The sequence below is a fragment of the Rosa chinensis genome, chromosome 1, assembly GCF_002994745.2.
Source record: "Rosa chinensis cultivar Old Blush chromosome 1, RchiOBHm-V2, whole genome shotgun sequence".
NCBI classification, from domain to species: Eukaryota; Viridiplantae; Streptophyta; class Magnoliopsida; order Rosales; family Rosaceae; genus Rosa; species Rosa chinensis.
The window spans coordinates 18,303,048-18,314,540 of NC_037088.1; the positions used below are offsets into that span (position 1 = coordinate 18,303,048).

At 36.7% G+C, this 11,493-nt stretch overlaps 1 protein-coding gene across 2 annotated transcripts; it reads left to right on the forward strand.

Annotated features, from left to right (window-relative positions):
- Window positions 1–1,178: 1,178 nt before the first annotated feature.
- On the forward strand, window positions 1,179–9,485 carry LOC112177212. Of its 2 annotated transcripts, none has more exons than XM_040512881.1 (7): window positions 1,179–1,368; window positions 1,648–1,738; window positions 1,890–1,937; window positions 2,044–2,145; window positions 2,454–2,529; window positions 8,931–8,994; window positions 9,221–9,485. In XM_040512881.1, the coding sequence occupies exons 1-5, from the start codon at window positions 1,204–1,206 to the stop codon at window positions 2,456–2,458; spliced, it is 411 nt and encodes a 136-aa protein (XP_040368815.1). In that variant the 5' UTR covers window positions 1,179–1,203; the 3' UTR covers window positions 2,459–2,529; window positions 8,931–8,994; window positions 9,221–9,485. The 2 variants fall into 2 exon arrangements, 1 of the variants encoding a protein (XP_040368815.1); XR_002927313.2 differs by lacking the exons at window positions 1,179–1,368; window positions 1,648–1,738; window positions 1,890–1,937; window positions 2,044–2,145 and adding exons at window positions 2,158–2,325; window positions 7,927–7,980; window positions 8,455–8,553; window positions 8,650–8,752.
- The last annotated feature ends 2,008 nt before the right edge of the window (window positions 9,486–11,493 follow it).

Here is an 11,493-nt window from a genome sequence, read left to right on the forward strand (position 1 = left end):
CCAGATGACATGAGGTAGTTAGTCGGCAGTCCCGTCTACTACCTGTGGTTAGTCGGCAGTCCCGTCTACTACTTGTGGCTAGTTGGTAGTCCCTTCTATCCACCGCCTCCTATTCCGGTTGGCAGTCCCTTCCGATGCGTCATCTGGGTGGCAGTCCCTCCTAGATGGCATGAGATGACTAGACAGCAGTCCTTTCTAGTCATGAAACAAGCCTCATGAAAAGGATGTTTTTATAAGGATTGAGGATGAGATTTTAAGAGATTTCAAGATGTTCTTGTTACGTGATTGAGATTTCAGTAAAGAGGATGAATAAGAGTGTTTTCAAGATTGTTACTGCATGCGAGATTTTAGAGAATAACTTGGGAAAACATTAAGTTTTACTTATACATTTGAAAGTACTTATTTTTCGTCCACTCACTCTAACGGATTTTAAATGTTTTTCCCTGGGCCCTTCGATTTTAAATGCCCAGTTTGCAGGCTAGTTTAGCTTGAGGTCGAGCGTACTTGGGGTTGAGGCATAGCTGTCATAGCTTCCGCATTATAAAAGTATTGGTCGTTTATCTTGTATTCTACCTTCTTGTACGCCTGAGAAATAGATTGCTCTGATAACTCTTGAGATTAATATTCTTAAGTTTCAAAATTGTTTTGTGATATGAGAGATGTTGTGATATAGGGAGCAGGGTGGCTCCAGAAGAATAAGGATGGATGATTTAGAAGTGTAATTGTTTTTCTACAGGTTTTGGGTTGTCCATTTTTAGGGGAAGTTCTGTCAAATTTTTGGTAGAATTTCTTCTAAGGTGGGCCCCGCAGAGCCTCTTCGGATTTCAGGGTGAAATCCGGGGCGGGTCCTGTCAAATATAATTCAAATTTAGTGGGGACTATTATGGGGGTCAATAAAAATACACGTCATATAAACTAATAACATTAATCCGGATCTATAGCGAGATCACATGAAGTGTGAAAGTGACTTTCTAAAACAAAAAAAAAGGGGTTAACTTTTTATTCAAATGATAACACAGAAATTATACTATATACGAAAGATGAGTTTACTATTCACAACTATTCATGTAACAGTAAACTGACGATTTTACTCTTGCTATGTTCCATAATTACGCGCTGCCATCCCCAATTCCATATTCGTCCAAGTATAATATCTCCATTTGTCTTCTTCCCACATTCTGGATTTCTCTACACTTCTACCATATGTCCTCATCATATAAAGCGGCTCAATCAGTTGCTGGTTTCTTCGGGAAGCGTCAGCAAACACAATTTTTGCACTGTTTCAGATTTGCAATCACCATCAGTTGTGTCATTCATCAAATAGAGTTTGGCTTCCTTTCGATAACATTAAGTCGTCAAGATTATCAGGTTGAGCTATCGACCAAAATTCAATAAAGTTTGGGTTTCTATTTCAGATTAGAGCTGATGAATTTTTTTTCTTTTGGGATGGGGGGGGGGGGGGGGGGGGGGGGGAGGGAGAGAGAGAGAGAGAGATAGAACAGGGGAAGAGGGGGAAGGTATTTTTTGAATCTCAAATTTTTTTATTGAAACTAATTCTAGGTTCTGTATTTTCTCTTCACCCGTATCAGTTGGGTTTTGTATTTTCTGGAGCATAATAGGGTAATGTTCTGATTTATGTGATTTCAGGAGTCTATGCAAAGGAGTATCTGGATTGTTCTTTTGCCTCTATTCCTGGTTTTGTTGCTTGGTGTTAGTTTGGTGTCCTATTGTTATTCAGGTATGTAACTTTTGTGTTCAGATTATTGATTGCCCCGTTATTTTTTTTCGGTTTATTTGAGGTTATGCATTGTTATGCTTGATTGTCAGCAAAAGATTCGTGCTTGCTTGATTGTTGTTTATGTTGTGGTTTGTTTCATTTTGTTGTGCAGATTTTGGGAACAGTGAGCGATCAAAATCTACAAATTTTCTAGACTCAGGTATAAATGTTTTGTCGAAGTTGTTAATGCAGTTTAAAAAGTTTTGTTGAATGTTATTTCAATATGATGATCTAAAAATTTAATTGGATTACATATATTGTTGAAGTGATGGCATCTACGAGCACAATGAAACGGGTTAAAAGATTGTTGGAAGGAGGACGTAAATCTAATCAATTTGATCAAGTTAATTCAAAGAGATGGAAAAGAAGTGGGTATATTTTCTTATGTTATTTTCTATTTGAAAGCAGTGTATTTACTTTAATTTTGTTCTTGAATGAATGAGTTTTTCTCCTTTTAGCTATTTTTTGTTGTATGAAGGTGTACTGCCTATATATTGTTTTGTTGTGGTCATGGTTTGATCTCTGTAACGTAATTAATCTACATTGAGGTGAGTTAATCAATGATTGTTGGCAGGTAGCAAAATCATTGAATTTTTGTTTGTAACTTAATTTGTAGTGTATAGGTTTGAATTGTACCCTGTTTTATACAAATTATAGCTGCTGATGTTTTTTACAGTATGAAGCGAACTATTGCACGATACAACAAGGGTGATGAGTCTTCAGAGACCGCTCTGGTAGAATCAAGGGCCGAGGTATTGTTCTGAATTCTTTTTTGAGGTATCTACAATTCTACATAGTGATATGAGGTTTGGTGCGTCTATTTGAAAGCAGAAAACACTACCACAAAAATTGAATCAGACGACACCTCTCAGACGACACATCATAGTTTTCTGTCGTCTGATTGATTTTTATTTTTTTGTACGTCATTTTTATAAAACCTGTCGTCTGATGTGGTATAATGAACTAGTTCAGAAGACGTTTAAGGATAAAACTGTTGTATGACCCTAAAATAATTGAGCGGCAATTTTCCCACCATGTCTGTGGTGCCAAACCCCACTTCAAACCCAAATTTTTCCCCCAACATGTAGTAATCATACGACGAGAAACAATAAAAATGTCGTCTAATTAATATGTTTGGCAGAAAGCAAGGAGATTTCCCACCATCATTTTTCTCTAACTCCCCAACAAGGGAAGTCAAGTGAGTTGTCCCACCAAAACCATCACTCCCCACTCTCGACAGCTGGCCACTCTCTCTCGACACAAAGCCAAAACCAAAACCCTTACTCGATCTCTTCTTCGACAAAGATCTCTCTCTCTCTCTCTCTCTCTCAACCCTTCCCCCCCCCACCGACAAAGCCCGACCTCTCTCTCTCTCTTTGACAAACCCTATCTCTTCTTCCACAAACCCCAACGCAAGCTCTCTCTCTCTTCGACAAACCCCGACCAAAACCTAATGGTTATTCAATATGGGAAATAGTGAAGGCCTTCATCAAGACCACTTTGAGCTCGCCGTTGACCTCTACATCCAAGTCCCAAGCCATCGCCTTCGACCCCAACAACTCCGAGTTTTACTCTGACCGCGCTCAGGCCAACATCAAATCCAACAATCTCACCGGTAACAACCCCCTCTCTCTTGCAAATCTGACGCCGGTTCTTCGTCGTCTTCTTGTTTCGTTTTTGAGACCTAAAAATTGAAGGAATTAAATTGCGTTTTTTGTTTGAACTGATTGGTTTCGTGTTTTCTTGTTCAGAGGCTGTAGAAAACCTAATGGGTAGACCTGTAGTGTTCTTCAGATCTTTCGGCAGTGGCGTGTTGCTTTCGGCGGATTCGAAATTCAGCTATGGGTAACCAAGATTTGAATTTGAACATTGGAGCTGTGGATTTGGGATTGAAGGCAAAAATGTCAATATTGGGGCTAAGAAGATAACTAAGAAGGTTTCTGGGTAAGTTTTGATTCAAAGTTTTAGTCTTTTGATTCTGGGTAACTAAGTTTTGATTCAAATGTCAAAATTGTCAGGTACCGGACATATGATGATCCAAAGCTAAAAGCCAAAATTGAGCAGGCTAATGTAGAAGTTCAGAAGAAGAATCAGGCTCAATCTCGAGTCCTTGAAGCATTAAATGCAAAGAGGGTGAGTTGAAGTTCTTTGTTTTGAACATAACCTACTCTTATCTGTTTGTTTTTACATCATTGATTCCTTACAGTATTAATTACATGCAGATATATGGCATTAAAACATTGAAACAGAGGCTCTGATCCGCTACTACTGAAATATGATAATTTTACAGGAATTCATTGCTATGCTAAACCTATATTTACTACTCTATGCTAAATTGCTAATAATCTACTATATAATCTGAAAGCAGAGAAAAGATGGATTGAAACAATATCACTGCATGCACGTGTGTCATTAGTTATTCAAGCACCATACAACCCTTTTGTATTAGTTTCTGCCGGAACAGAGGATGAACTTGGACAAACTTGATGATGTTGACTCTCGTGTGCACTTCACATTCACAGACGGCCTCCTTTTTTGTAAGTAGTATCTCCTACTTTTGGTTACTGCTGTTTAACTATTTATGAAAAGTATTATATTCTACCCATTGTGATATCTACCAATGGGTTGTTATCTTAAATTCTTAATCCCAAGTGGATGATCTCTCAAGCTTATAATGCACTCCTTCTCATTTTCTTTAGAATCATCAAATTGCTATTAAATAAGACCAAAGTTAAGCTAGCCTCTATTAGGTATGTGGCATTGTGTGCCACTTTGCCTTCTTGAATAACAAATGTATGAATATTTCATGATAATATCAATATAGGATTCAATAGTGGGTCGGTATTCATTATTGGATATTTGTGACAAGACAAGCTTGACATCTATAATAGCGATTTCTTTAACATCTATTCTGTTTATGTTTTCTTTTTTGTGCTTATGCTTCTAGTTATTTAATACTTAGGTCTAGGTATTGACAATTATTGGTTAATAAGAGAACAGAAGGAGAGGTTGGTGCGGGTTTTGTTTCGATGCATAGTGGGTCGTTGTTTGTGTGGATTTTGAAAGGTTTAACATCGACGGAAGGTATTGTATAAGGTATTCTGTAATGGATTGCTGGATCTTTTGGTTTTCGTTGGATTTTTTTGTTATGGATGGCTTTGAATTGATAAGGGCTTTGATGTTTTAGCCTCTAGGGTATTGTTTGTTCTTGAGTTTGGGATTTCAGTTGTTGATTAGAAGAGTAAGAGGTTCAGGGTGACATTTTGATTTTGGGTGATCTCAAAGTTTTGGCTTTCAGTTAATATATGGGTTTCGATTTTTTGAATCTTTTCTTTGTTACGGAATATTGATAGTTATTTTGTTTTGATTCCGTAGGTTCTATGCGAAAAAGTACCTGGATTGTTTTTCTGCCACTGTGTTCCTGTTTTTGTTCTTTGATATTGGTTCGTTGTTCTGTCTTCATTCAGGTATGGAATCTTTGTATTATTACTGATGTTTGTTATTAGCATTGGTTTAAATTAATTACAATTCTAAGGAATGAGTATATTTAGGGGATGATTTGTTGTCAGTGTATACAGTACGTAACCAACCATGCGTCATTTGGGATGTACTGATGATAATGATTGGATGCCATGAGAAAGTCTACACCTGCATTTAGATTATGGTTTAGATGTGTTTATTATATGACATCTGGGTGGTAGTCAAGAAACAGATATATGAGGAAAAAATAACCACTATAATTTAGAAGTTAAGGCTTAATGTAATGTGTTTTTAATAAGATAGAAATTTAACTAAAGTTTTCTTTGGCCTTTGCTTATTTTGTCATGAACGATACCTCTAAATTGAGGAAAGTAGGAGCAATGGTTGTGTTCAGCACTTGCAGGGTTTAGTTTTTGTTTACTCATGTTCTTATATTCGGTTTGGAATGAAGTATTTTTCTAACTTTCTTTGTTTTTCTGGTGGGTTTTGGGTCTTGCCGAGATGGTTATGTATGTAATTGAACTTGGTAGCTGCAAGTGTGTTTGCGTAGTATTAGAGATATACTGATTTGATAATGAGGTTTTTGTACTGGTGTTAATCTCACTGCCACCCCCCTTATCATATCCATCACAGAAAGTAGTTTCTGCGAGGGAGAAGGAGAGCCCCTTTGAGTGAGAGTGAGAGAGAGAGAGAGAGAGAGAGAGAGAGAGAGAGAGATTTTCATAATTTGTTGTTTTTCACCATGAATTGATAAAGCTGTGGCCTATCCTAATATGCTTTTGCATTATAGAATTTAACATTCAGTTTCAAAGCTGTGGCCTATACCTTTGTTTTCTTTCTCCTCCCAGAGTTTTATTATGTCGATCACCTAGATTCTAAGTGCAGTGTTGCATAACTTTTCTTGAACAAGTTCTGTTGGATGTATACTCAGTGGCCAATTGTATTTTATTTTTCACAGAGATAAGCAACAAAAGTGGAAGAGTATCTCTTGTTTTTCATTTTCATTCACATAAGAATGAATACTATGATTCGCATTTCGAATGGGCATGAATACAACATCTATAGGATAACTGCCATCTTGAAAGTTATTTGGAGAGCAACATCAAGTTTATCAGCAGGGTGGTGGATTGTAGGGACATGCCTCCAAGTATAGGGCAGCCAACTACACACTCTCCGGCTGACATATTTTGGAATGTGCTAATAGATCATATATCAGGTTCCTCTAATTCAACTTTACCTTTTAGGTCTCAATTTGCAGTTATGACTTATGATACATTAAGTGCAGGTACTAAGTCATTATTAAAATGATACATTAGTTTATGATGGCTGATGTTGTTGTTATTGCTTGCTGTACTACTATTGTGCTATACTTACTGTTGTTCCTTTTCCCCATTGTTACAATATCAAAGTTTGAGATGCATGTATGAACCCTTTGTTTAAAATCTTTACCAGTTTCTGTGGTTTTTCAATATTTTCCCTACAAACTCGTGTTATCACATGTCGAAATGGAATAAGAACAATTAACAGTGGTTGTATTTATTATCATTTTTCTATAATCTAATGAAAATTTCTGGTACTATTTAGTACCATATAAGTGTGATCTTACCAGTTTCAAAATGCTCATTGATATGATGCATGTTTTATGTGAATTAAAAGAATCCTTGGTACGTAGTTGAATATTGATATGTTGCTTTCAATTTTTGATTTGAATGATTGTATTAACATGGTTTCATCATTTACCAATAAATTTAGTTTTGTTTGGTCTTTCACTTTCTACTTTTTGGTGCTGGTTTCAATATTGAATTTTGTTAATTGTTCTGTGATATAATCACTTGTGGTCAGTATTATGGCAAGAACTTGTGATTATAGGTCTAAATACTATGTTCCATATCAGGTATACAGAAAGAGAGCAAAAAGCTACTACAGAATTGGTGCTTGGAAGCTTCCAAAGCTGGACTCCAATGAGGCCATGAGAGCAGCAAAGCTTGCAAAGCTACTCTTTTATGTAAATTTCTGGATGTATATTGCTAGGAGAGTACTATTAGATGTACTTCTTTTGTGGATAAAAGATTACCTTCGCACAATCCATTTTGGTGCATGATGTGGATTATAACAATTTCTTCTATATATTGATCAGTTACTGTTAATTTGGTCATTTTTGATTCCGCTTCCAGCAAATATAATGCATTGAATCATTCTTTTAGTACAATAACCACGCAAAACTGTCATATGTACACAATATTTACAATCGCCTCAAAATTAAAACTGTCGTCTGAATGCAAAACAGATCACAGTTATAAAAAAAAAAGACTTCTGAATCACAAACACACAACGGGTTTCTAAGTTGCCCGTTGTCTGAGTAACGTTCACACAACAGTTAATGATGTCGACACTCTATCGACAGCCTGTCGACATGGATGCCGAGTTCATCAGACGATAGTTCTCTAAATCATGTTTCATCAGACGACAGCGAGATATACGACAGTCAGCTCCGTATCATACGACAGTTTTTAGCCGTCGTCTGATTCAATTTTTGTACTAGTGAAAAAAGGTAGATATATAAATAAAAATAGCTGAAATGACTTTCCCTTTAAAAAAATATATATATACTACAGCCGGCCCTATGTGCAAAAAAATTTCAAGACATTTGACAAAAGCATCATTATTAGGTGCAGGAGTGTCTGCAGTAGCAGCTCTTGCCATGATGTTTTTACTTTGGAATGGTAAGTATTATCTTTTTAATTGGTTATTTATCACTTGATATTACTCAAATTCAACTGAATGGGCATGATGTTAGTATAATGTTCTGTAGAAAAGTCTTTTTGTTAATTTCCTTTTCTTTTCTCTTTTGACAGTTTTTTTTTCTTTCCTTTTCGACCGTTCTACATTTCTTTAGTTGACATACATTATCAAATTTTATTTCCAATCTTTTGTGGCCAATCTGATGATGATTATTAGTTGGCTTCTCAAGTATTTTTGTTTGTTAATAAAGGGAAACAAGAACTTCTAAAATCCGAACATAAGTAACAGCTGCATAAGACTAAACACAAAGAACACAGCGATACTAACTAAGCCATAGCTATGCAAGCATTTTGGTTTGCTATTGCAATAGCCAGCAAATCACACAAAGCTACATTAATGCCATGCCTTACATGACTGATTTTGTAGCCTTACCACTGTGGTTGCAATTTTTGCAGCCCTTGGATTTTCAGTTAATGCCATGGAGATTGGTGAATAAGCTTGAGCTTGAGCTTCATTGAGTTGCTATGTCCTGCTCATGATGAGCTCAAGTTAGAGTGAGTTTTAGAATAATACTGAATGTCCAATTAGCTTGGCAGTATTGGTCGTTTGGTGCAAAAGTAACTTTATTTGTTCTTGCCTCACTATCCCAGACATCATTCACCATATGTATGAGTTCAAAATCCCTCTACGAATTTCAGAATTGGTGGCTAACACACAGTCACATCATGAAAAGGAAAATTAAGATATACTAAGGTAATTATAGAGAAGATTGAGTTAGTGAACACTATTTCAAAAAACTTTACTCAGTGTGATTTTATGCATTACACTAAGTAGTAGTTATGTTTACCTTAGTAGTTAGTATTAATAGCATCATTTCAAATGGGAGAAAATCATGGATTAATTTCCTGATTTTCATCGTCTGTGTTTACAGGGATCCATTCACTTCCCAATTGTCATGACTGAGACACAAAGAGGAAGACTTGAGAAATACAAAGGTAAAGTGTGCTTATCCAGATTGCACATTTTACATGAGTTTCCAGAACCTTCCTACACCATTCATCCTATGCAAATAGAAGTTGTCTATAGATTTGTAAACTTTGGCATTAATAGTACAGGATGTACTCCTTTTCTAATGATTGCTATTGTATAGTATATTTTTGGAGGATTTATTAACGAGGTATGTTCAGAACTCTAATCTACATGCCTTTCTTTAAAATACAGGCCACTTGAATATATGATGATACTTGGAGCATCTGTCAAAGATCTGAATGCCTTTGCTTGGCTATCAAGAAGCTTGAAAATACCTTTGCTCTCTCTTTATATATGCTCTCTCCGGTTAGACAGTAAAAATTGAGAGACAACCACAATTTGCTCTTAAAGGCCTGAAGAGTTGTTGATCTATTATTTGTGCTAATGAACTAAAATGCTGTTACTTGAATCATAGAAAGTGAGGCCAATGTTCCTCTCTTCACTTCTGTAAACAATTCACTCACAATTCTAACTCCGCAGCAATGCGCGGGCAAACATTTCTAGTAACTTTAAAGCTTTAATCTTCAGCCAAAACAAAAAATTAGAGCTTCAAACCATAGGGTAGAAGGGTGTAAATAAAAAAAGAGTTGAGAAATTTGGTGTTGGCAATGGCAACTCCAACAGACCAACACTCCACATTTTCGTTTCCCCAGGGCCCAGGCAGAATGCGGCGGTACCACCACGGGTAATTTATCGGCCGATGGCTGCACCCCCGCTGCTTGAGGCTTCATTTTACGTGGCTTAAATTAAAAGATTAAGGCAAAAAAAAAAAAGGTCATAGTTTTACGTGGCATCATTTCATTGGCCTCATATATTCCTTCATTTAGTTTGGCATACACACGGGCCACGGCTACGCTGCTCCACATCACTAGACGATAGGCACCTGCTCTTTCTCTCTCTCAGACTCAGAGGCAGAGCTGCCCTGCTGCTTGAGAGTTGGGACTATCTCTCAGTAAGTCCTTTTCTTTATTGTCTGTTTGAATTAATGGGTTTAATCTCAATTCATTAAAAAGAATCCTTTTTTGTTTCTGGTGTTCATCAATATGGAAAATGAAAGTATTTGGAATTTTGTATCTACCATTTTCTGAATAAGAACCCTAGTTGATGTGTTGTGTGTTGGGGGGTTGGATTATGCTGTTAAAGTTATTACCATAATTGGTTCCATTTGAGAGGAAAGTAAATAAACAAAGGTTCAAAATGCACAAATTTCTCCACCACTGACAATATTGGAGGTTTTACCAATGAGTAATGCTAGGTGAACCACCTTTTTTGGGAACCACCTAGAACCCACCTTAGGTGGCACCTTATGTGGCATAGCCACGTCATCGAAGCATAATTTTTTTCTTTCTCAATTACCAAAATTCCTTTTTCTTTTTTTTACTTTCTTAAATTACTTCTCCGCCCTTTCATCCGCAGCTTCATTCCCCTCACCTCCTCTCCAGTTCTCTTTGTCGGCTCTGGCAATGCCGGTAATTTCCCTCTTGCTCTTGTTCTGCTTAATTTCTACTCCATTGGGTAGTTCAATCCTAGGACTCTTGTCAATACTAGGAATTGAATCGAATATGAGGGATTGAATTCTTTATGTTGTAGTTATGTCTGAGAACATGGCGAAAGATGGATATGAAGACATAATGAACATTGCCATCTCATCAATGGCTATCAACCTCATGAAAACCAGAAACAAGCACATCCCTCAGTTGAAATGTAACATGCTTAAACTCCACCCACTGCACTTCTATGTTGTATTTTCTATTGCAACTTGGCATTTTTTTTGTTTGTTTTTGATTCCTTAATAGACAAGCAAATGGATGTGAGGGATATGAGCTTCTTCCCAGATGCATGAATCATTTGACGGTATTAGTGATAAAGGTACAGAGTCTGTTTATTTGGTGTGGTTGATTTTTAACATACGCTGTATCAATGGTTATGCATGCCCGTTCAAGACACCAGGGGGAAACAGACATGGGCTTTCTTGAAGCCTTGGAAATGGAACATTTGGTTGTGAGGAAATTGAAATCGGATTGAGAAGGCGTTGATCAATTGAAGAGGAGGTGAGAGGAGAGGTGCATGAGAGGAGGAAGGACGAGAAGATGAATTTGTCTCAGATGATTAGATCAGAAAGAACAATTAAAAAAAAAAAGTTTTAAAAGATAAATTTAAGAAAGTGAAAAAAGAAAAAGGAATTTTGGTAATTGAGAAAAAAAAAATTATGCTTCGATGACGTGGCTATGCCACATAAGGTGCCACTTAAGGTGGGCTCTAAGTGGTTTCTCAAAAGGTGGTTCATCTAGCATTACTCTTTACCAGTTGTGGTTTTCTTGATGATGATGGATGGTTTTCGTTGAACTTGGTTGCGGAGTAAATTAACTATAGGTGGGTGGGAGTTAGAATTGTGACCCTTTTCTTGTCCTCTATTTTGTAGGAGTGCTAATCTATTAACATGGACATAGGTAGTACTGTAGTAG

What these genes read in the sequence shown, in the direction of transcription:
- LOC112177212 (XM_040512881.1), top strand. Translation starts at nt 1,204, where the DNA reads ATGTCCTCATCATATAAAGCGGCTCAATCAGTTGCTGGTTTCTTCGGG. An exon ending in GGTGTCCTATTGTTATTCAG is followed by an intron (nt 1,739 to 1,889) that starts GTATGTAACTTT and finishes TTTGTTGTGCAG; the next exon opens with ATTTTGGGAACAGTGAGCGA. An exon ending in TACAAATTTTCTAGACTCAG is followed by an intron (nt 1,938 to 2,043) that starts GTATAAATGTTT and finishes ATATTGTTGAAG; the next exon opens with TGATGGCATCTACGAGCACA.